The sequence below is a fragment of the Nannospalax galili genome, unplaced genomic scaffold (genome assembly GCF_000622305.1).
Source record: "Nannospalax galili isolate Female #2095 unplaced genomic scaffold, S.galili_v1.0 scaffold151, whole genome shotgun sequence".
NCBI lineage: Eukaryota > Metazoa > Chordata > Mammalia > Rodentia > Spalacidae > Nannospalax > Nannospalax galili.
This window is the reverse complement of record NW_008332087.1, coordinates 3,651,735-3,677,690: the sequence shown is the minus strand read 5'-3', so window position 1 is coordinate 3,677,690 and position 25,956 is coordinate 3,651,735. Positions and strand designations below refer to the sequence as shown.

The 25,956-nt window shown below is 40.2% G+C and overlaps 1 protein-coding gene across 4 annotated transcripts; it reads right to left on the bottom strand.

The window, feature by feature from the left end:
* Positions 1-210: 210 nt before the first annotated feature.
* Mkks (McKusick-Kaufman syndrome) lies at positions 211-24,699 on the bottom strand. 4 transcript variants are annotated; one of them, XM_008827188.3, is made up of 6 exons: positions 24,560-24,699; positions 11,905-12,135; positions 7,647-9,032; positions 4,286-4,461; positions 2,687-2,797; positions 211-1,525 (listed from the first exon to the last, which is right to left on the bottom strand). In XM_008827188.3, the coding sequence occupies exons 3-6, from the start codon at positions 8,629-8,631 to the stop codon at positions 1,085-1,087; spliced, it is 1,713 nt and encodes a 570-aa protein (XP_008825410.1). In that variant the 5' UTR covers positions 8,632-9,032; positions 11,905-12,135; positions 24,560-24,699; the 3' UTR covers positions 211-1,084. The 4 variants fall into 4 exon arrangements, with proteins under 4 accessions (XP_008825410.1, XP_008825409.1, XP_008825407.1 ...); XM_008827187.3 differs by lacking the exon at positions 24,560-24,699 and adding an exon at positions 24,269-24,553; XM_008827185.3 differs by lacking the exon at positions 24,560-24,699 and adding an exon at positions 24,290-24,553.
* Between the last annotated feature and the right edge of the window lie 1,257 nt (positions 24,700-25,956).

The following is a 25,956-nucleotide window of genomic DNA, read 5'->3' as shown; positions in this document are numbered from 1 at the left end:
GTCAAGGAGACACAGGGAAATGCCCATTTTTTTGAAAAAAGACAAGATCTATTTATTTTTATTTTCTGAGTGTTTGCCTGTATGTACATATGTGTACATGTGTGCAGTGTCAACAGAGGCCAGAAGGTATCAGATTCCCCTGGAACTGGAGTTATAGACAGTTGTCAGCCACCATGGGGGTGTCGGGAACTGAACCCGGGTCCTCTGCAAGAGCAGCCAGTGCTGTTAACTGTCAGCCATCTCTGCAGCTCCAATCCCTATACTCTTTTTTTAAAAAATTATGTGTGTGTGTGTGTGTGTGTATGCACGAGTGCAATGCCCATGGAGGCAAGCAGAAGATGTTACAAGTGGTTGCGAGCCACTGTGTGGGTGCTAGGAACTGAATTCAGCGGACAGCAATTGCCACCAAGCCTGACAACCTGATCCGATCCCCAGGACTTACATGTGGAAGGACAGCATGGACTTCTGAGGGTTGTTCTCTGCCTTCCACTCAGGCACTGTGGGCATGTGAGCCTCAGCCCTCACAAAACAATATGTAGTAACAATAAAAATAACAGTGTGGAACTGTGATACTGACAAACTGGGTTCTACATTGATTGCTGAACCAGTAATTAATACAATATAGTCTGAGAGAACAAATAAATTTAAAACAAAAATCAGTAAAAAATTTAGAAAATAGTGTTCACTGTGGACTTCCTAGGATAACTCTAGGATCTTTGATGCAATGCATATAATTTTTATTAGTCTATAAATTTTTATTCAAGAATCATATCTCTCTGGCCAGGTGTGGTGGCACATACCTTTAATCCCAGCACTTGAGAGGCAGAGGCAGGTGGATCTCTGGGCCAGCCTGGTCTACATAGTGTACACAGTGAGTTCCAGGCCAGCTGGGGCTACAGGGAGACCCTGTCTCAAAAAAACAAAACAAAACAAAAAAATCATACCTTTCCTTAAGTAAATATATCTATAATTTTGTTATCTGTTCAGTAAGTAGAACAGGCCTTTGAGAGTGAACAATATGCTGACCAACTTTCTTAGGCACTCAGACTATTTGTTTATAGTGTAAATATAGCATTCTCCTGTTTTAGTTTCTATCTTCAATGACAAATGAAAGATCTAAAATCAAATTGGCTGTCTCTACAGCCACCCGCAGGCCACTAAGCTTGGCAGTCCAACAGTCCACGGTCAGGTTGCTGGCTGAGCCCACAGGTGCTTGGGGAAGGCAAGTTTGTGGTGCAAAAGGATGACATGTGCTTCTTAAGACAGACCAGCTGAGCTCTTCCTGGCTGTTGTGTAAACCACAGCCACATCGTGACAACAACTCTGGCCAGTTAAGGACAGAGGGAGGATGTGCTGGAGCTGACCAAAAGTGTCCATGCTTCATGTCAGTGAGGATTTCACCTCCATCATGTTCCAAAGAAGTAGCAACAGACTCCAGAGCACGGCAAAATGCTTCAGCAAGTAGCCGAAGCTCTGTTTGAGAACACTCCCCACCTCTGACAATGTCTTCTGTTCCATTATGAACCTAAAGAATAATAAAACCATCAAAAACACACAAAGAGCAGTTAATATACACATGACTCAGGAAAGCAGGGCACTTAACTCAGAAAGTTATCATTCACCTGAATTACCTCACGGTTTGGCAACAATGCTATCGGGCTTGTCTGAGTTCACTGGCCAGGCTGTAACCTGTATGTTCCCAGTCATGTAATCAGAATTAATGAATCAACTATGATCAGCTTATTCTGAATAGTGTCCTGGTTGTGCCTCCTTAAAGTACAAGGCATGATGCACAGACCATAGGATGATGCCTCCTTAAATAAACAACAAGGCATTGTGCATAGATCACAGGATTTTTTTATGCATATGGGGCAAAATTGCTGAAGACTAATATCCCAAATGAAGTATTTATTATATTAGCTAAATGACTGAGATCTTTTTTAAAATCAGATTGGAAAATTACAATTAAGACACTATTAAGGGACGTGAGCAATGTTCACCTCAATGTTTTAAAAATGAGAATTTTTTTCTGTTAGTTAATGAAAGGGCATTAAGATACCCCTCCCCTATCCCCTTAACCAGTATTTGCTCCCAGTATCATTTATTTATTTATTTATTTATTTATTTATTTATTATTTATTTAAAAAACCCCAAACCAGAGACCACATAGAGCTGCCAGTATGTGCAGGGTGTAGGGCCATCTACTGGATCATGGGAAGCTTTACAGGGTTCACATCCCTGAAAAAAACTGACTCTTCCTCCTCTAGCAGTCCTCAACTGCCAGTGTCTCCTTAGCTATGGGTGGGACTTTTGACCACCTTCCCCTTCCCCCATGCTGGGATTGTGGCTGTCTTGATCTTGTGCAGGTCTTGGGCATGCTGTCAGAACCACTGAGCTGATGTGTGCAAATGCCCTACTGTGTTCAGAGAACACTGCTCTGTTGTAGTCATCCACTGCCTCTGTCTCTTAAAATCTTTTTGTCCCCTCTTCTGTAACGATCCCTGAGCCTTGGGAGCAGGGGGATGACACAGATGCCCCATTTAGGGTTGAGGACTCCTTAGTCTCTTATTCACTATGTATTGACCACTTGCGGGTCATGTATTAATCACAATCTATACAAAAGGAAGCTTCTGTCAAAAAGCAAAAGCTGCTGGGAATTGAACTAATGTGAGGGTATCTAACTTACCCTGTGTCTGATATACGCAGCCAAATGTGTTTCAGTGCAGCCCCCTCCCAATAAAACCCATGGCTCCTTGATTGTGAACTGCAAGACGTGCAATGCTGTTTGACAGGTGAGCTAAAAAAGAAATCAGAAACTCACATCAGATACGTGAACCATACCACCCTCACGGCAATGTAACAGATTCAAGGAATCAGAATTAAAAAAAAAAAATTGTGTGTAGAGGAGGTACATGCCAAATGGAGGTCAGAGGAGAACTTGTAGGAGTCGGTTCTTCCCTTCCCCCATGTGGGTTTGAACTCGGGTCTTCAGGCTTGGTGGCAGGAGCCCTAAGTACAGAGCCATCTTGCCAGCCCAGATTTCTTTTTTGTTTGTTTTGAAATTTACCAAGTTAAATTTTAGTGAGTACTTTCTGTTCACATAAATGGAAGATATGATACCATTATGGATATGGTAGACAAATTGTTTATTTATTTATTTATTTTGTGTGTGCTGCACACAAGCCATGGTGTAAGTGTGGAGGTCAGAGGGCAACTTGTGTGGGTGTTAATCTTTCCATGTGTGTCCTGGGAATTGCATTCAGGTTGTTAGACTGGGCGGCAAGTGCCTTTACTCAGCCATCCGGATGGTGGAAAGAGCCAGATTTTAATCCACAAAGAACAAAATCTCTTTTATTAACGTTGTAATGTGACCAATACACATTTCTAATGAAGATTACAGATTAAAGAAGTACATTTTGGCCAGAAGTCTGTTTTCATGGAGCCAGATTAACATTTTCAAATCTACTTTGCTCACAAATGCATAGCCTAAAAATATCTGCATCAACAAGGTTTACTGGTATTTCTATTAAAAACAAAGTCTAAATAAATGAGTTATATAAAAGCTATAAAATTTACCTCAACGTGTTTAGAAATGATGTAGCTATAACATAGCAATAATAAAAATACTCAAACCTCTAATTAATCAAGCACACATGACTCTTTAAACTCACGATCAATTTCATAGGTTGCCACTTTCATATATAAAACTTGTGTTTTTCAGCAGAACACAATAAACTCTTCTAAGAAGAGATCGTGGGTACTGACTAGAAAATATACTTTCTTGGTGAATTATTCATATATATTAGTAGCAACAGTCCAGGCAAGCACAACCTGTGATCCATGAGCCACAAGCTTCTAGGATGGCTATGAATGATAATGCTGTATAGCAATGTCAAGGTTGGATACTGGATCAATTCAAATTAATTTCTTAAAGTTCATATCAAGAACCATTTAGGTTTCTTATAAATAGCAGAAATGATAAAGGGCAACAACTCACTTCAAGTTTACTAAACATCATGATTAAATTCGCTTACTTGTGCATTTGGCCTCCCTCCCCTCCCTTGGTGCTGGGACTAGATCCAGGGACTTGCATATACTGGGCACATGTTCCACTATTGAGCTACACTTCCAGCCCCCACTTCTGTCTGTTTTGTTTCTGTTTCTTATACGACTATGGAAACTACAGAAAAATGTCCAAAATAAAAACAGAACAAAACCACCTCAGCCTACAGTACCCATTGAGCGGCTGTCTTCCCACCTTAGGCCTTGGAAGTTCCCTACCTACCTTCAGCTCCTCCCAGGCAGTGTCATTTCTGTTGCAGAGAAGCAAGCTGCAGACGGTTGCTTCATTAGGAATAAGATGAAAAAAACTTTTGGAGCCAAATCTTGCAGGGCACAAATCTTTCACACTTCCGTAACTAGTAGGACATATTGAGCCTAGTGAACCGATAGGCGTTGTTCCTATTTTTGTAAAGTATAGAAAATATAAACTGCATAAGAAAAAGTAGAACCATTTAAAATACCAATAAACATTCATTTCTAGTCAGTATTAGAGCCCCACAAAAGCTTCTGATTTAAAATATGGGAAACTGGATGAACAAATTAAAATACTTCCTGTGTCTCTGAAATTCATATTCTATTTAAGTGACATAAATGAAACAGCTTTTTTCTTTTTTATGAGACAAGATCGTGGCCTGAAGTCCTGGCTGGCCTGGAATTTACCATGTAGATAGACCAAGCTGGTCTTGAACTTGCAGTGATCCTTACAGGTATGCACAGAACTAGCTTTTTTTGTTTGATTTTAAAATAGAGGTTCCTTTGGTTTGTGGAGTCATATTTTTCTGTTGCTGTGACAAAATACTCTGACAGAAGCAATTCGAGGAGAAAGGGTCCATTCTGGTTCATGGTTCCAGGTTCCAGTCCTTCACAGCAGGGATGTCACAGTGGCAGAACTTAAAGCAGCTGCTCTTATCACATTCATAACCAGGAAACAGAGGATCAAGTGTGCGCATGCTAGTGCTCAGCTTACTTTTTCCAATTTGTACAGTCCTGGATTCTAAGTCCTGAGAACGGTGACCCACAGTGGTGGGACTTCTACCTCAATGAATGCAATCAAGATAATCCTCCACAGGCAAACCCAAGAGACTCTCCTCCCAGGTGACTGCAGATTCTGTCAAGTGACAACACTAACCATCATAGACTCTCGTTTTTATTTGTGGTACTAGGGATTAAACCCAGGACTATGCCCATGAGGCAGGTGCTCTATCTACCACTGAGCTACATTTTCAGTCCTACAGAAACTCTTTGAACATTTGTTCAAAGTTATTTTGTATTTTTGGGAAAAGGCACACAAAAATTTGCATACGTTTTTAGGATATCCAGAAATCCTGAAAGCCTACTCAGAGACCAGAGACCCCACACGAAGGACCTCATTAATTTGGAAAAAGGGTGCTGTAGGGGAAAGGCTTTAAAAAAATCATTGTTTCGAAGCTGGATAGATGGCTCAGCGGTTAAGACCACTGACTGCTCTTGTAGAGGACCCATCCAGGTATGATTTCCAGCACCCACATGGTGGTTACGAACCATCCTTAGCTCCAGTTCCAGGGGAATCTGAAGCCCTCTTCTGACCTCTGTGGCACTGCACGACATAGGTGCACTCACATACACGCAGGCAATACACTCATACACATTAAATAAAAATAATAAATTTTTAAAAATGAAAAAAAAATCATTGTTTCAATGTAAAACAAATGACATTACCCAAATAATTCTGTCCTGAAATTTCTTTAGGGGCTCTATCTCTTTTACACACACACACACACACACACACAACACACACACACACACACACACACACACACACACACACACACAGCTGTTTATGTAAAGAAATAAACTATGTCAAAATAAAGATGATGACACATTTCACTTTGGTTTGTCTTTTTGAGACAGGGTCTCCCAGTAGCCACAGCTGTCCTGGAACTATGTAAACCAGGCTGGCCTCTATCTCACAGAAATCTGCCTGACTCTGCCTCCCAAGTGCTGAGATTAAGGGCGTGCACTACCACATCTTGATTTATTGGTTTATCCTCCAACCAGCACAGGTAAAATATAATTGGTCACATAAGAAAACTACACCCAACTTATATAAGAAATAATACTAAAGTTTGAACAACAAAACTAACTCAGAGCAATCCACTTCTTTGGAAGATTTTTTTTTTTTTTGAGAAGTTTCATGTAGTAGTCAAAGCTGTCTTTAAACTTGCTATGTAGCTCAGGACTGAAGGTGACCTTGTGCTCCTGATTCTCCTGCCTCTAGACCAAGTGCTGGGGTTATAGGCACATTGTACCATGTCCAGTGAGGCCAAATATCTTTAATTAATGGGCTCAAAAATTTTCATGTCATGTTCTAGTAACTGACTTTAATCTGGACTAGTGTAGAAATCCAGTGTACATTTATTACAATGGTGACATGGGAAAAGTTTCATGATGTAACCTAGTAAATATCCAGAATATCCACCATACATAAACTGGAAGCAGTCAGACCCATGGAAAACTAGTAGACATTTAAGGATTTATCTGTCCTACAACATAAAAAATGAACTTACAAGGATTATTTCCACAATTTCTTAATAACTTTCCTTTCGATAGTCATTTGCCGGCCTTACAAAGCAGGGTAACAACTGGGGTTAAATATTTAACACTTGGCATAAATGCTGTCCTTTTAAAATGATTTATAAAACTCTAAATAGTGAATTTTAACAATTGTTTATTTTAGTAAGTTGCAAATTGCGAGACCGGTGTAATATACTGTAGTTCTAGCTACTTGGAAGGCTGAGGCAGATTCCTTAAAGTCAGGACTTTACCAGCCTAGGCAATATAGCAAGACCCTGTTAAACAAAAGCAAACTACTGAAATCAATGTAGAAGTAACCAAAAATTTCTGACAGACTGTCAATACAGTTAGAGACACTGAAAAGTGTCAGGAACTCCAGCTTAAATTTGTTCTATTTATGTGCCTTCAGTCTGCTGAGCTTGATTCTTTGTTACTTTACATATAAATCCAGCAAATGTTTTTAAAGATCTGAGGGCCTGGAGAACCCGACAGTAGAGGATGGCCTTGGTTCTCAAGAGCTCAGCTAGAAATATTTTTGGTAAAGGTCAAACATATGCACATGTACCTGTTCCTCATTCCTCTCCCCAAATCAGGAATGGGATTTAAGTACATAAGCACAGACGTTCCTTGGTATTATGATGAAGAAAAAGGAGTATTCCAGCTATAAAATTATCTTCCTAATGTGACACGATTTAAAAGTGTTGCAGAATTTGCTGCAGAACACAAAAGCTCTTAAGATTACAAGAATGTTAAGACTTCTCAATTGCCTGTAAATATTTGAGCGTTAGATTGCAATGGACTACATTTGGGTCAGATAAGTAGAGAGAAAATGGCCACGGTCACTCTGTTTGCAGAAACTGAATAGAGGATCTTTTTCAGAAACAACTTTTGCTGTCAGTAGTGATATAGATGCTGTGAGGTTGGTGGCTGCTAAATAGTCCCAAGACGTTAACAGTGACACAAACCAAACACATCTCTTGGCTCAAAAAGTGACTTATTAATGTAAGGGGCAAAATCTAAGAGGTTTTTACCTGTCACTTTGCTCAGAGGTTCCATTAGAGTTACTCCAACTCTGTCGATGGCGATAATGTGATGGGCACTGAGGAACTGCTTAAAAGATGGATGTATAACTTTTTGGCACAGGACAAGATCTACGTGGTCACTGACTAGCTGCCTACCTAGATTAAGCAACTGGTCCAGAACTGCATTTTCAAGGGACACCTGGGAACTGACAATCACAGTTCCTTCTCCACAGTCAGAAAAATCTCCGGATAAAGACACACAAAAGAGTGCCACCTTGAGGGTGCTTGACTTTTGGACAGGTAATAACCTCCTTAGTTGAACTTCTGGCATTTCAATGAGTAGTCCAGGTAATACAGTAGAATCTATAACTCTTTGACCCTTTAAGGGCACAATTATAGTCTTTCCTAAAATGACATGGTCTTCAGTGCTTTCTGGAATTGTAAGCAAAAAAGCCTTCAGAATCAAAGCACTGATGTGATCTATTTCCTTTTTGCTGAGCATGCAGGCAGGTTTGCTTGTTAGAACACTGTGTACCAAGCAAAGGAAGATGTGGGTACTACTGAGGTCGACTGGGAGTCGACAACCACAGGTGTCAGATTTGAGATAATTTGTGCAGAGACTCAACAGGTAATTGTTTAATTTAATGACAATGGAGGGTGTCAAACCTGTTCTCTGAACATTTTCAATCAGGTTGCAGCAAAGAATGGCTGTGAATAGGCCGCAGTCACTGAAGCAGGACACGTGATTCTGCACAGATGTTGTCAGGACCTTTAATATGGGATGGCTGACTGAGAGGTTTCGAAGCAGGGCGGAGGACTGTGAGGTGGTACACACACACCCTCCTAGGCCGCTATGCAACTGCTTCAACCTCCCTGCAGGGCCATAACATGAGACTACAATTCCTTTCAAGACAGAAAGTGTGCCCCTGACTAGCTCACTTGTCAGTGGCTCACTGTTACACAATGATGGCTTCTTAGCTTCTAAACGAGACATCTTGCTTTAGGTGTGACTTACGAAGCTTTTGTTAACCATATTTTTTCTTTTTATTGTGTTGTCATCTGTTTTAACATTAAAATATGTCCTTCAGGAACGAAATCTGCATATGCAGCAGTACAGCCACAAAATCAAGTCGGAGTTTCTGACAATAATCAGCATAAAATAATTTAATAACATGCTAGAAATTCCAAGTATTCATTTTACTTCATTCTGTAACATCTTCGGTTTGTCTCTGGACTGAGACTTCACAGACTCTTTTGCAGCTCTTTGTAGGAAGTATGTTCCAAAATGGATGCCTATGAAAGTAACCCCAGCCACAAGAAGCCAGTTCTTTCTAATCCAACTGGGGCTCTTCATTCTTCTTTCAGTATCAAGCTCACATTCAAAGTTGCTTCTTTCTATAACAAAACATAAAAAAATTTAGAGGAACAATTCTAATACAGTTTATAGATTGCAATTAATACCCTGCTCCATTTTTTTTTTTTTTTTTTTTTGGTTTTTTTGAGTCAGGGGGTCTCTGTAGCCCCAGCTATCCTGGGACTCACTATGTAGACCAGGCTGGACTTGAACTCCCAGAGATTCGCCTGCCTCTGCCTCCCGAGTGCTGGGATTAAAGGCGTGTGTCACCACACCCAGCTAATATCCTGCTCCATTTTTACAGAAAGTATCTTAAACTAGGAATCTGGTCTCTGGGTCCTGAAAGAGCCAATGTTTTTATTGTTATTAAAAAAAATCATTTTGCTTTAGTTTGAAACTAGGTTTGAACAGAAGTTTATTTACATAAAATCTTGTTTGTAAATAATTATGAAAATAAGGTAACTGTAACGGCTAGTTTTGTCAACCTGATCCAATCTAGAATCATTGGGAAGGAGTCTCAATGACAGACTGCCTACATTAGATTGGCGTGTGGGCAATTGTCTCAAACTGTCTCAGTACGTGAAGACTGGCATACTGTGTGGGTGGCACCATTCCCTGGACTGGGGATCCTGGATTTTCCTGAATGCAGAGGGAGCTGAGCACTGGCTTGCATGCATTAATTAATTCACTACTCTGCTCCTGACTATAGATACAATGGGGCTGCATTCTGCTGAATCATCTGCAAAAGAATTACAGCAATGCACAAACTATCCTTTAAACCCTTGGGTAAGGTCAGAGTTCATTTTGTGTAGTTTCATGTACTAGTCAATGATTTGCAAACCCCCAGCCAAATATTTTCTTCCCAAAATGTTGGTCAATGTCAATAAGTTAAAAAACAAAAACAAAAACCAAAAAACTAAGGAATGTGCTTAATGAGAAAGGGAAAACTAGGACATGATTTGTAATTTGACTTCAAATTCTAAATATCACACAATGCTATCATATACCAAATGTACAAGTACTTTTCTTAGCATAGTAAACACTGTGCCTTGAGACAGAAAATCCTGACACTTCCACAATATGTGAAAATAAAAATTTCAGGTTATACACTCTATCTGTTGAGGCCTGATATTCTGAAGGTAAAGGTTTAGTTAATTATCAGTTATTTTCAGGAATGTGCTAATATGCTTGACACGTGAAGAGAATAAAACATTATACTAACCTCAAGCCACCAAAATGGCTCAGTGGATAACGTACCCATCACCAGCTGACAATCTGAGTTCAGACCCCAGGACCAACATGGTGGGAGGATAGAAGCAACTGATTCCCCAAAGTTATTCTCTGACCCCCAAAGTTGCACTGAGACCACTCCTCCCAAATAAACAAATAAAATTCTTTTAAAAATGTTAAAAAAAATAATACTAATCTCACTAGTTACATAAAGTGTTATTTTGGTTACTGTTTCTAATTTAGTTAAGCGTTAAAACCATGGCAACAAAGTTCAACTACAGTAAAGGCAATGATTTTTTTTTTTCCTTTCATCTGTAAGGACCTTTTCTTTACTAGAATGGAGGGAGGAGTTGGAACTGTTTCTCTTATGCCATAAACAGTCAAGATTTAAGAGTCATTTAAATGGTTAGTTTAGTTTTAACAAAATCTTAAATGAAGCCTAGCAAGGTAATTTTTGTATGGTGATTGGCACATGTTAAACCTCAGATGTAGCTTGGGCTGCCCTCAAACTTCCTATGTAATCAAGGATAAGTCTGAACTCCTGATCCTCCTGTCTTCAACTCCCAAGTGACAGGATTATAGACATGCTCTTCCACATTCAGCTTAATCACTCCATTTCTAAACAATGTGGTTGTCATTCCAACAGTTACCATCTGAGGTATGGCTCTTATTTTCCCTAAATGTCTGCTGGATTTTTTTTTTAATTATAGATAACTAAATTGAAATCATGGTAAAACTTAGATGATTGACTTCTAAATCAAGAAGACTGTAAAATATGACTCAAAATATAACTAGATTTAACTTTCTCATAAAAGGAATGAGTTCACTGTAAAAAATGGCTGATCTAGGCCTAAAGCAAGAAATACTCAAGCTGAACTTTCCACTAAGCATGTTATCAAAGACCTATTGGGCCACGCCAAAAGGAAAAACTGCCAACATAAAAGTCACTTAGAGATGATCCAGGAAGGGGCACCTCTAGTATTACACATGATGACTGTGATGTAGTAGCTGAAATGTATGTAAAAAACAAACTCATAGTGACATTAGAGCCAAAACTCTATACAGAACAGTAGCTCATCTGAAAAACCAACAAGGCATTTTATCTTACCTTTTCTGTATAAATTAATTTGGGGTAAATTACTGAGGAGCTAAAGTTGTTCTAGCTAATGAGTAAAGACATGGTAAAGAATTTGAGCAGCATTAGTTGGTACTTCTAAGGCCATGATGGATTGGACCAAAGAGGTTGGTAAATTAAGCCCATGAACCACAGGCATAGGCATAATATACAACAAATCACATTTCTGCAGTGAACCTAAAATTTCAGATTAAATGGAATAATCCATTGGCTCATGTCAGTTAAGATCAAGTCTTGCTATCAAAGGACTTATGACAAATGTTTTAATTTTTACAACTTTTCAGATTTTGGAATTGTGGAGAGGATACAGACCCAAATCACATACGCACGTCCTCTTGAAATCAAGGGTCTTTCAACACAGCAAGTTATTTTGAAACTATAAATGTAGTGAGCTTTATCTCAGAAAAAATAATGAACTATCTGGCTATGTCTTAAAAAACGTAGCAGGTAACTTCTCAGTTTAGGAGTTTTCTTGCCAGAGCTCTATAAAATAATGTTTCCCATTACTGGAGAGTAATGCATGGTTGACCAGATTTAATGGAACTTACCTGATAACTACAAGTCTGCTACTTCTCATGGATTTGACTCTTTGGTGGACTTGCAAGTGCCAGATTCTCTGGTTCCGAGATGTTGTCCTTATTAGGTATCTGGAAGACTGGGCTGCTTCTGATTTGGTGCCACCCCAAATGTATGAGCCCAATCACAGGAACCATAACTATCAGAACTTTGTAGTCTCTCCAGACATTCTGAAGGCTCATGTTCTATGGACATCAGAACACCTAAGATTACAGTTAAAGGAGAAAAGTAAAAGTAAAACTAACCTCAATACATAAGCTGTCTCAAAATCATGTCTACAAAGTATGGAGTACAGTTATAATACTGCGTTGTTAATTAACAAAGAAAGATGTGCCATTGACACAAAGAGAAAGCCAAAACTCAAGCTGAGAAAACTTAGAGAAAGGGCCTAACTTTTAGTCAGTAACTGTAAAAGAACATTATCTGCTAGGGAAGATATACAAACCTTTGAAAACACTTATGCCTAGCATATTCTTTTTGTTTTTGATTATTCTTTCTGATGTACAATGAAGAGCTTTTAAACATTCCTAATGCAATTTAAAATTATTTCATTCATTTTTGCTGTGCTATTTCTTTCAGGTAACAGGTCTGCTTCATTATCTATGGGAGTATGCTAAGAGTTTGCTTTAATTGCACATAGATACAGCTGCCAGTACTCTGGAATTTCCTAAACTGCTGTTTATTTTATATAAATGTTACTGGAAAGATGTCTAAATTTTTAATAAATGTTAGGCAAGCACTGTTCTACTGAGTCACAATCCAGCCCTTAATTTTCACTTTACAGCATGAGATTTAGTTACAAGTTCTGTGTGTTTTACTTTTTTGAAAGAGGGTCTTGCTGTGCAGCCCAGGCTAACCCTGAACTCCTTAGCCTCTGTCTCTGGAGTGCTGGGATTACAAGTACCTGTTACCATTCCTGGCTCTAAGTCACAATTTTAAAAGAATCAAATGCTACTCTTTAAGTATGCACTAAGAATTTACATTCCTTGCTTGACAGTGAACGTGAGAGTATTTCAGCTGGAGACTAGATGGTTAAGTCTGGATTCTAATTGTAGCAAAAGAACTTTGGTCTTGAAGCTTATAAGTCAAAATTACTGCTAATTCTATATTTATGTACTAAGCCACTGTTTTTTTTATTGTTTGCCTTATATTAGTAGTAACCTCCCCTACAGAGTTATTGCCAGTACATTATGCACTAAGATACTGGTGCTCAAAAAGTGCCTAGAGTTATAAAGTTGAAAAAGTATTTGAAAAGCCTGGCATGGGGTCTAGGAGAGCAGAGTTCCCATGATGCTGGGGTTTGGGAATTTGAATTTAGACAACCTTCAAAACCTCCCCATCCTCTCATGTTTAAAGGACAAGTGATTAACTAACTTACAGGCTGTGCTGATACAAGTGGCCCCATTTTGGAAGTTCACTTTTTTGTGCACAGGATATTAAAGACTATTTCATCATTATCAGAATGCTCAGAATTTGTTTCAAATACACTTATGAGTTTTAATACCACGAAATCTTCTAATTACTGTATATTTTGTACAAGTGTCACAAGAAAAATGTCTTAACTGAATTACTTATTCATTACCACTTAAATCACCATTACTATATAGCAGTAATGAGCCAAACAATGCTGACTGGCCTCTGTATATGCATATTAAAGATAAACACAAGGCTCCAAGTGCTCTAAGTGTTATTCTTATGTACACACAGCACACATTACTCCTTGGGGTCTATATAAGGTCTCTGCTGCTAAATTTAAGCTAATAGATGGAGAAAACACGACCTACTTTGTATCAGAAGCTTTGTTTTGGTTTTTTTTTTTTTTTTTTCCCTTTCCTACACTTTTCCCCTGTCCTCTATATTTTTTTTAAATTTTAAAAATAAAATTTTAAAAAATTCTTAAAAATTTTTTTTTTTCCTCTTCACTTTAGCCATTGTACAGGGTGACTCACTGGAAGAGATTTATAACAAAATCAAACAAATCATTGAGGACCAGTCTGGGCACTACATTTGGGTCCCATCCCCTGAAAAACTCTGAAGAATCCCCTCCAACCATTCTCTTGTGAACAGAAGAAATCAAGTCCCTCTTCCTTCCTCCCTCTTCATTCCTGTCCCCATGGGGAGAACAAATGAGTACTGTTCTTGTCCCCCTTTTTAGATATGTCAAAAATTGAGTTTTCTAGTCCTGTTCTTTTTTTAAAATTTTTGTTTTGTTTTGGGTTTTGTTTTTTTTTTTTTTTTTTCCCTTTCCTACACTGTTCCACTGTCCTCTATATCTTTTGTAAACTTTAGAGACTAAATCTTTAAAGATTACTTAAAATTTTCTTATTTAGGTATATGTATGTCTGCAACATGTGTGCAAGTACCCTCAGAGGTCAGAAGAGGGAGGTGAAACTCCTGGAACTGGAGCTACAGGCAGCTGTGAGCCACCTGACGTGCCTGGAACCACACTCCGTCCTCTGGAAGAACAGCAAGAGAATAATCTTTTATGGACATGCTTATGTTCTATTTTTGGAGGAAATCAATTACAAATAACTGTATCACTGAGTTGTTTAGAATTCTAATTAGGATTACTTCCTAAAGGAGGGATAGAGGCTGTGTGTTGATACCTACAAAATACCCTAAAGTTCTAGAAGGTTTTACCACAGTTTGTGTAAGTGTTCCTCCAAAGACTCACACATAAGCCAAAGGCTGGGCTGTCAGTCTGTGGCACTCCTGGGAGGTAGTTGAATCTTTAAGAGGTGGGACCAGTGGGAGGTCACTGGGGATGTGCCCATGAAGGGGATACTGGGGCCTGGGCTTTCTCTTTGCTTCCTGCCTGCCATGAGGGGAGCAGTTTCCTCTCCCATGCATTCCCACCAGTATTTACTGCCTTGCTACAGGTACAAAAGCAGGTAATTGACCATGGACTGAAACCTCCTAAACTGAGCTCAAATACACCTTTCTTATAATGCTGATTTATCTTCACTATTATTTTTGTCTCAGAAAGTTGAACAACATAGACACTGTCATTCATATCAAGTCTCAATACGTAAGATAACTTAGCACTTTTGGCTCTTGTCTTTTTTTTTTTTTAACTTTATTATATTTATGTGTATGAATGTATTGCCTGTATGTGTATAAGTGCTCCCATGTCATGCAATGCCCATGGAGGTCAGAAAACAGCATCAAATGCCCCTGAAACTGGAGTTACAAACAGTTGTTAGCCACCACATGGGTGCTGGGAATCAAACCCAGGTTCTCTGCAAGAGCAGCCAGTGCTCTTAACTGCTGAGTCATCTCATCAGGCCCCAACAATTGTCATTTTAAACATATGGTTATCAAGCCACATTGCTGTTAACATAAACATTTCTGCTATTATTTATTTCTCCATGTTCATCAATATAATTCAACAGCTGGCAGCCTTTTATTGAACCTCAATCTTAGGGGAAAAAAAAAACTGATAGAAAAGAGACTAATTTGGACAAAGGGACATAACAAAATTAGGATACCATAACTAAAATTAGTAACAAATTATGGTACAGCAATGTAACATAACAACATACAGGAAATGTTACCCTGCTGTCTGTAATGTAATACTCTGGGAATTTGAGAAGAGTAAACATGGGGTCTTAAACTAGAATCAAGTTAGCTTCCTAAATGCACTGATCTTTGGAATCACTTGTGGGTTAAAGACAAAAGAGGGTCTCTCTCCTTATATATACTGTGTTTAAGTCTATCAAATCTTTTCATCAAGGTTACCTTAAGAATCCACATCTCTTTTTCTACATTTAGATTTAGTTAAAACTGGGAATTTGGCCTGGCTCAGCGGGTAGGGGCGCCTGCCACGAGAAGTCTGGCAACCTCAGTTCAATTGGAGGAACTCTTGTAAAGGTGGAAGAGGGAACTGATTTCAAAGTCGTCCTCTAGCCTCCATATGGATGCCATGGCACACACATACACCATGCACACACATGACAAGAAGTATTTGTGTTTAAATGGGACTTAATATGAAAACTTTTTAATTGCCAAATATTGCCGAGGATCCATTCAGTATGTCCTAGTCAATAAATGATGTGGACTGATTTAAGGTCAACTATTTTATGTTTACCAGATACCTACATGTTCCCATTTTCTTAAATTCTCTGTATTTCATATATTGATCTGACTAATGGAGGTGATAGAGCAGGGAAACCATCTTCTGCCAGATTATTCTGTTGTCGTTTGAGAGGCTTGGAAAATGACTAAAATAGAAGACGGGCTTTTTATTCTGCAAAGTGCTTTTAGTCTTTGCACTTGAATCACATAAATCACCTAGCACCACACTGTACACAGAATATTCCACCTCCCCCTAGCAGGATGGAACTCACTCTTTAAAAGCACTGGCATGTAACTCCAACCTGCTTTGTTTCTTTCTCTTAACATGTATTCCATGTGTGGGCAATAGCCCGATAACCAACTTGCCAGTTGCAGACATATTAGACTTAACTAAATAAGGCTCCTTGCTAGTTAAGAAAAAGACAACATAGTTTTAAAATTTCGTATTTGATATAGCAGTGACTGAGGTAATAACATGCTGTTTTGTTCATATTCTCTCAAAAAACTTTTTCACATAAGCATTTTACTTAACACTATTTCTTCTCAGTTTTCCTTTGATATACTTTAAAATGAGTATTAGTATTTCTCCTTTTTAATAATATTGAGTCACTTTTAAAGTTAGTAAATAAACAGATCTAAAATAATTTTAGTTGTATCAAAAATGTGAACCTATCATTTTATAAATGTACATAATATAATTCTCCATTGTCACTTTCAATTACTGCAGCATTTGATATGGATCTAATCTGACCAATCCTCCAAATGATAGAAATTTGAGACGTTTTCAATGCTTTATCACTATTACTCTTGTTAGTCTTGATTCCATGCTCACAGTCTCTATATGCTGTTTCTCAGGATAATTTGAAGAAAAAGATTACCTAACAAATAACTGATTTTTCAAATGAACTTGACATTGCTGAGTAGCAGGGAGACTGGGAGATCCAATTTGGGAAACAGAAAAGCTAAATACAATTTACCAAATTCCAGAGTGTGAAACAAAAATCTCTTAAGAATGTGGTCACAACAATCAGATTTAATGAACAGCAACAGGCTAGAATAAACTAGTGCTTGCTGTTCACTTAACTTTTCAAGTTTGGATTAAATTAACACAACCGACAGGAAATGTCCCTCCTACTCCACTTCACTGTGCTCTGCACAGACCTTTATCTTTCTTGAACTTTCTGTAAACATCTTCTAAAAACAATCTCCTTCAGAAAGACAGGAGACATCAAACGAGATTCATACATTTTTAGGACATAAAAAAAAACAGGCAGTAGATGATTATTTTATTTATTGATCCCTCTTGTTAAGTTTAGAAACCATTTAAGGCAACCCTAACACAAGTTATACTTTTTAACACTCTCAAAAATACTGATTTTTAATTTTTTTAAATCTTTTCATAGCAACTTTATGATATACAAGATGATTTTTAACCAAAGAAATAAATGTGAATTGACTGGACTACTGTCAGGGCATTCGATTTAGATTTTAGAGGTTTTCTTTGGTTTTTCCCAACTGGCCTGGAACTCACTATATAGACCAGGCTGGCCTCAACTCAGAGAGCTCCTGTTACTTCGCCTCCCCAGTGCTGGGATTAAAAGCATATGCCACAGCACCCAGTTAAATTTTAGTCTTAATCTAGGCTAGAATTCTATGAAGCATTTTTCAAAAGCTAATTAGGCCCAGCTTGGGCAGTTCAGACCCAGTTTCCAGGGTGTGATGAGGATGAGGATCTCTTCACAGTGTGGTACTCTTGTGATGGTCACAGAGGTATACCCGCCTGGTACAACTCATTCTGCATGTTCTGATCTGCATGTCACAGATACCAGAGGTTGACAATGGTCTCAGGCTACTCGTCTTAAATTAAAGCAGAGTGTCTATCCTCACTGAGAACTGAGATTAGCCAGGTTAATTTTAGCTCAGTTTTCTTTGGCCTAGTGCTTAACACAGAACAGACAGTAAAGCTTAATGACGAGAAGGGAGAGAAGCTTGTTACACATCCACCTCTATAAATAATCCTGTCAGCAGCTACACATTTGAGGGCACCACGGGAGAGCCCTGAGACACACACTTGAGACCACTGGAAGTCTTTAAATTCACCTCTTTTCCATCTACAATGGCAACTCTACTCTTTTCACTTTTGCATTAGAGACTTTTATCTCGGGGTTGGGGATTTAGCCCAGTGGTAGAGCACTTGCCTAGCAAGCGCAAGGCCCTGGATTCGGTCCTCAGCTCTGAAAAAAAAAAAAAAGATTTTTATCTCTCCAATTTTTATTACTCAAGCCTTTGGCAGGTTTTCTGCAATTTGTCACATCCCAAGCTAAATGAAGGTCTTCTGGTGACAACTGACAGGAAGGTAAAGGGCAAAGGCAAACACTCTTCCTAGAAAACCCCACACAGCCTGGATTCTAGACATCAGATTACGCTGTTCACCTACTGCACTGCACTGTGGACTCAAGCACATTTTGCTATCCCCCACTACGAACACCTGGGATACACCTGGGATGCAGTTTCACAGGAGGCTCCCGTTCCTGGGCGCCATCTGCTGGTGTTTAGGACACAGTATAAGGAACTCATTCTTTTTCATATCTTCATTGCTGCTCTGCTTAAACTATTTGAAAAACTTAAAATACTTTTTAAAACTTCCATGAAATGTAATAGACTCATGAAGAGCATTAGATAGCATATTAAAATGAACTGACCTAGATACTGTGATTGTGATACTTACTAGACTTTTATGCCTTTTATGAAAATGCTGGTTTTAGATATTTGTGAAGCCCTTATTCTGGAATTCCAATCATTGATTGGGAATAGTTCTTCTAAAAATATAGTTCTTGCCAGGTGTGGTGGGGCATACCTTTAATTGAATCACCTGGCCAGCAGGGGTAGGTAGATTTCTGAGTTATAGGAGAGTCAGGTCTACAACTGTTTGAAACAAACTAAAAGAATAGTTCTTGTAAAAATAGTTCTGGCCGGGTGTGGTGGCGCACGCCTTTAATCCCAGCACTCAGGAGGCAGAGACGGGCAGATCTCAGTGAGTTCAAGGCCAGCTTGGTCTACATAGTGAGTTCCAGGACAGCTGGGGCTACAGGGAGATCCTGTCTCAAAAAAACCAAAAAAAAAAAAAAAAGAAAAAAAGTTCTTGGTATTTTCAGTTTAGTAACAGTTCAATTCTGGCCCTTAGTGCAGATACTACAAAGGACTGAAATAAAGCTACAAGGATTTTGAAAGTTTTCATCATGAAGAAATAAATGTTTAACCCTAATCATTATGCCATATATATACATACACACACACACACACAAAACACTACATGGTATCTTATTAATATGTACATAGAAAAGGAATGCATATTACACCTATGCCTTTTAAAGTGACCGGCACAGCAAAGAGAACAGCTTTCCTTTCTTTCCACTTTCCTAAACATACTGCCTAAAAGAGCACCAGTTCTGTCAGACTTTTCTAGTCTTAGGAATACACAGACACACAGACACACACAGAGTATATTTCAACTCAAGGTGAACCAATGGTTCATACCCGAGTTCTACAGGTTCCATTCTGTAAAATCCTACCATCCCACCATTTAAGGACAGCTTGACCTAATTGCTTTTTTTTTTCAGTCTTTTTGAGATAGGGTCTCCCTGTAGCCCCAGCTGTCCTGGAACTCACTATATAGACCACGCTGGCCTTGAACTCATAAAGATCCCCCTGCCTCTGCCTCCTGAGTGCTGGGATTAAAGGAGTGTGCCACTACGCCTGGCTAATAGATATGTATTTTATGGTCTTTGCTATCCTCCTTTACCCTTACTATGAATTTAAAGTATTTATAATTAAAAATAAGTAATACTGAAAGCACCACAAAATTTGTATGGGAGCTTCACTAATTGTAGAGTCCAAAATATGAATGACTCATGCCTGAGAAGCGTCAACCAGCCTAAAAATCTGTGGCTTACCAGGAAGGATGTGGTGGGTTAGAGAAGTTTTCCATTCCCTCTGACTGATTGGATACCTGCCTGCCATTTGATGTTGGGGCTGGTGGGGGCAGAAGGGAATGGGATTCATGCAGACAGGCAGACTGTTCTGGATTAAATGTCCAGTAAACTGGGCCTCCAATGTGAAGTAGGGATTTTATGTGCCACTACTCTGCTGTAAATCTCCAAAGAGCCAATTTCTACCCTTTGCCATTTTTGAGATGTTTACTTAAATTTTACCTTTGTTTCTGCAGATAATCTATTGGCTAGAGCTACCTTCAACTTTCCGTCCACACTTGTAAGAAAAAAATCTATCCCTGTCAGCTTCTGGTACTTCTGTTCCTGTCTCATTTGTCCCCATGCTGTTGGGCTTCTGACACTGTCTACCGTTTATCTTCAACCTATTATTCTTGAAGGTCTTCCTCTTCTGAATGCCTGTGACTATTTTCCTTCCCTGTAAGGAAACAAAGTCTGTAATCTCAGACTCAGGATTTATGAGAATCATTGTGAGAGTGAAGAAAACCTGGGTTATAAAGCTGCCCTTGGCTACATAGTGAATTCAGGCTAGCTTGGGCTACAAGAGACTGTCAAAAAACCAAACCAAACCAAACCATGTTAACAGTAACAAAAACACAAATCCTTTTTCCTTCCCAGACTGTTGTTCCACCTGGATCTTGCTTGGGAAACAAAGATACAAAAACAAAGAAAAAGGGGGCTGAAGACATGGCTCAGAGGCTGAGAGTTGGTACTGTTCTTGCAGAGGACCCAAGTTCAGTTCCTAGCACTCACACAGACACCTCACAACCTCCTGTAACTCCAGCTCCAGGGGTTCTGACATCTTCTTCGGGACTTTGGACACCTGCAGGGATGTACACATACCCTCCACCACATACACATAATTAAAAACAAGCATTATTTACTAAGCCATTCAACTCAGAAATCTGGATATAGTGGAATCTGCCCTGTTGGCCTTATTCTTCAAGCCGGTCATCACTACCTGCCATTTGACAGGACAGCCCTGATCCTCACGGCCCTAAATAAACTCTCTTGCTTTATGGTTTTATCAACAGCACCACTAGTCGTCATCTGGGAACTTTGTAGACATGTAAATTCTCAGGCTGCCCCTGACTTCAGAATCAGAAACTGCAGGGCAGTAATATTTAATAAAATTTCCAGGTCATCCTAGAGCTGGTCTGAGAATCACTGTTCCAGGATACTCCAGTACTCTACACTCCTAATACTCATTTAAAAAAGTCATGTTTCTGCTTTGCTTAGAAGACTTTAGCTTTTTTTTTTTTTTATTTTTTGACTAGAGGGTGAAATTTAAATCTATTATAGCATAAAAAGCCCATCTAGGTTCTAGTTTCTACCCAGCAGTTATCAGAGAGAGTAAATCTTGTACCATCAGGCAGTGATTTAAGGGAATGAGCTGTGGGATCACACTGCCTGGGCTATGAACCACCATTTTTCCCTCTTTACCGTAGACAATGCAGCCTAGAATGAGTCATTCTCACTCCACCTCAGTTTTATCATGGGCAAAGAGTAACAATGGCTTCCACATCAAAAAAACATGCAGTTAACACACCTGAAGCTTAGTCTGGACTCATGACTGCTATTATTACTTCCATAATTTGAAAGGGGGAGGCATATTTTTTCACTGATAGTTTTTGCAACAGGATCATATGTAGCCCAGGCTGGCCTCCAATTTATTATGTAACTGAGGATGAGTATGACCTCGAACTCCTGATTCTCTTGCCTCCACCTCTCAAAAAGTTACTGAGGTTAAGCTAGTGTAGGAAGCAAAAGAGAGGACTGGAATGAAGACCCTGGCTAAGGGGACTGGTTGCCATTAAGGTCAGGCTTCCCAGGGCAGTCTGCTAGACAAGAATAAATCTAGATTCTCAAGAAAAACCTTCTGTGGTTTGGGTGGGGTGTATGTGACTATAATCAGAAATAAGATGTTGTAAGGTGGTTAATCATCAAGTGTGAGGGCCAGTGAACTATGAAGGGAATATGAAAACTTCTAAGACAGAAAAAAGCAGCACAGAGTTAATGTCATGTATGTTTCTCTGGTAGCAGTTAATATTAAGAATGGCTAAGTGATTAGGCTGAAGGTTCTGACACCTGGTCTGTATTTTCAGAAATGTTAGTCAAGAGCTAAGGTTTTGAGTAACAGAAGAATCAACGTTAACCTCCATCACAAATTGGGATAATTGTCATCTTGGGATAACTGTCTCCTGCCTCATTCTCATAATATGTAATATGTGTCACATTATGAAGATGATTGTACATATTCGTACCTAGCATGTGGTAAGTGCTCAATAAATTAGTTATTGGTAGAAATGTATGATCTCTGATACAAATAATATATAAAACAGACACCTCCAGAGACTCCTGCTTGAGCAATTATATACCTATATTTTGACCAAATTTAGTTATAGCTTACAAATGAGGAACTACTATACAGACCCCAATACAATTGTATCTCTAGTAATCATGCCAGTTTTCACTTCAGGTATGTATAAGATCAGTTTTATTTGAATGCTCACTTGCTATCTATCAAGGTAAGGAATGATTCTTGTCCTCTAAGACAAGACAAACTTAGAGATAATCTTAATAAGTCACAAGTAAATACTGTGTAGGAAAAAAAAAAGTATAAAAGTCTTGGCTCATTTTCTAAAACCGTATTTCTCTATTTCCTCTGAATTAATCTCAACCCATTTTTACTTCTTTAGTGACAGCAGAGTCAATAGTTAACAAAACTTAGTTAACAGCTACCTGTTTTGTTCCTCTACTGTATTCTTGCTTCATAACAAGAACTAGATAATCTTGCTGGCTTGGGCCACAGAGGGTGGCCCATTATGATGGCGGATGAGTAGAGAGGCAGTCCCGTAGTCACCATTCTACAGGGGCATGGTTGTGTTCTGTACTATAGAATTTGTATAATGTTATTAACAGCTAACACACACACACACACACACACACACACACACACACACACACAGAGTTAATGGTTGTTTATTCTGAGTTAACTCTCCAGGCAAGGTGGCTCCTGGAGGAGGTGCACAGGGCTGAGCAGGAGACACTAACTAGACTCAGGGTGCTAGGAAGTACCTATGTCTAGATATCCCAGGAAGGAAGGAAAAGTACAAGGGATGACAATGGAGATCCACAGGCATCACAGGTATCAAAAGTTGGCAGACCACCTGACCAAAGGGGCCACACTGAGCTCCAGAGTAACAACTGCCTTTGTAGCCACCACCTTACAGAATCTGCTGCTGCTGGAGAGTAGCTGTCAGCACTCCAAATAAATTGTAACTTAAGAGATTCAATTTTTGAAGCTGTTCATATTGTTTGCAGTGACAATCATGGGCTCTGGAAGTCTAGCTGCAGTTCTCACTTCAGCTTTGGGAGTTTCCTACTCTGACAACATTTCTCTGAGCACCTTACATCCCTCCCCCCGCCCCCAATCCACCTATCTCTGACTGTAAGTTTTCCCACATCAGTAGAATACAAGCTCCATTTGGGAGCCTCTCTAGGTCACTGATGTGTAAGCTGGTATGGTGTCACATACATCATGTGACCATGGCAAAACAGTATGAATGTATTAATGAAAAATCTGTCTTTGAAACACCTAGGAGGAGGACCCCTGGGGCTCTCCTAATCTCGATGTATTCGGGTCTCCATAATATGGTAAAAAGCCCTGGTACTGTTTCTACTTTATGGTTGGCATGGCCATGCACAGCAGCTCGACTGTGCAGTTTCTGGTCAGGGGGAAGCCCACCTCCGGACAGCGTCTGTGTCTCTGCACCCTCCCTATGAAGCAGTGACTGAGGTGGTCCCGGTTGCAGGTCACAGGTGATGATGGGCCTCTTTCCCTTGGGACCTTTTCCACACACTTCACAGTGCAGGAGGGACTGAGGCTGCTCTATTCCAATTTCACCTGACAGTGGACACCCGATGGCATCCACACTTGTCCTACTAGACACCTGCCCCACACTTGTCCGATTGGACACTTGCTGGCCACCCTCTGGCCATCCACACTCATCCTACTGAACACCTGCTCCACACTTGTGCTACTGGACACCCGCTGGCCATCCACACTCGTTCTACTGAGCATCAGGTAGTCACATCGGGCAGCTGCTCTGCAGGTAGGCCTTCAGCCTCCCTGGGGCCAGCTTCCTCCATCTCTCCGCCTCCGATTACCCTTGGCCTCTGCCAAGGGCGACCTTCGCATGGGAAGAGGCAGAAGCCCAGCCCTCTCTTCAGGGGGACCGCAAACTGGCTTCACCTGCGACTCCGGTGTTCTCACCTGCCCACCAGCCACTCACTTGGCGGCCGGGCCGCCTCAGCAGCACCCAGGGACCGAACCACTCGCCGCGGGTCCGAAGACGAGGCAGGCCGGCACATGCGCAGCTCCGCAGTCAGCCCATCCGGGTTGGCGTGGACCCTCAGCTAACGAAAGCTGCCGCCCACCGGAAACGTCAGGGGCGGGGCAGTCAGGGTTTTGGTAAACCGCTGAAACTTAAAAGCATAGCAGTTATATATCAAAAGAGCGCAGACTTTGCTACCTTGTGCTCACCTGATAGGCATGTGTGGAACGAATGAGAAAGTCACCGCTGCGGGCTACGGGTCCTGCGCTGACCAATCCTAAAGCTCAACACTCAAATCCCGCCCCTCGGAGGCCGCCTGGAGCAGCCGGTTTGTTGGTAGCCCAAAGGTGACCGAGCTTGATTGAGGGCGGACATGCGCAGTAAGAGCTGGTCGCCCTCCGGAAGCTTCTGTCGGAGGTTTCCTGTGCGCGGTTCCGCTGAGGTCGGAGTTCTCCGGCTCCTTTCGTTGCCCTTCGCGATTGGTTTCGTTGTTTTCTCCATTTTTATAAGCTCAGAAACAAGTCTTGCTTGTATTCTCGGACCACTACACAGCTTATGGAAGAATTTATGTTTAAGCATGACTTTTAGTGAGCTGCTTTCTGGCATCATGAAAGTCACCTTTAATTTTCAGCCTATCCTATGATCCTCATCAAATATATTTTCCACTTTTACTAGCTTTCTGATATAAAATACCACGGAAACAACCCTTTTTGTCAATCACAGCTACATGACACTGGCTCGTTATCTGCCAGTCATACCAGCCTCTAAATAGCCAGCTTCTAGCGCCATTTTTGTTTTGGTTCCTTTGTCGAAGCCATTAGCGGGAGCCATCTTTCTTTTGGGCAGAAGCATCTCGCCGTGGTCACCTAGTGCTTCGCTGCCATCTTAGGTCCTGGCTCTGGCTTCAGTCCAACATGAAGCGGTTCACGTCATCTTGTGTTTGGGCGGTAGTTGCATTCTAAACAGCGCGCGCGGTGAGAGGACCTGGAAAAGGGAGCTAGGAGGAAAGCGGCTCTCTAGACCTGAAGCCTGGCTGGGTGTCCTGCTGCTTTTTAAGTCGAGTTTCCACAGCCAGGCACTACTCTACCAGTGACCCAGGACAGTAACAAAACACTTAAAAGCCCGAACCCCACCCCCGCCACCATCGTAGGTAAGAGCACGATGCTTCTGGCAACCTAAGATATCACTTGCACTGACTGTTTACCCATTATCCCTCCCCTTGTGTGTTTTTGTTTTGAATTTTGAGACTTTGCAGAATCTTTCTCTTCGTTCTACTTTCTCTCTCCATTAGTTGTTAAAAACATCAGGGCGCAGGAAGCCTGAACTTAAAGCGAAAATGTTGAGACCATTTCTATACGACAAAATGGAGGCCAATGGATGTATCAAATCGTGGCTTTCTGCATCTACAGGTGCAAACATAGTCCTCAGGAAACTTTAGAATGTGATGTAGTTTGTATTTGCATATACTTCCCATTCGTTCATTAATCCAATACATGTATTGAATACTTAACTAGCTTTATGTCATAAAAGTTAAGCAGTAAACTTAAAAACAAAACCAAAAACCCTTTCGTGGAGCTCATATTCTATTTCCATGACATCTGCTAGG

Bases quoted from the DNA above. Each gene is read 5' to 3' on its own strand.
- Mkks (XM_008827188.3), bottom strand. From the start codon at position 8,631: ATGTCTCGTTTAGAAGCTAAGAAGCCATCATTGTGTAACAGTGAGCCA. The intron at 4,462-7,646 runs GTAAAAACCTCT...TTACAAAAATAG, and splicing joins ACCTCTGAGCAAAGTGACAG to GAACAACGCCTATCGGTTCA. The intron at 2,798-4,285 runs GTAGGTAGGGAA...TTTCTTTTTTAG, and splicing joins CTGCCTGGGAGGAGCTGAAG to CTCACCTGTCAAACAGCATT.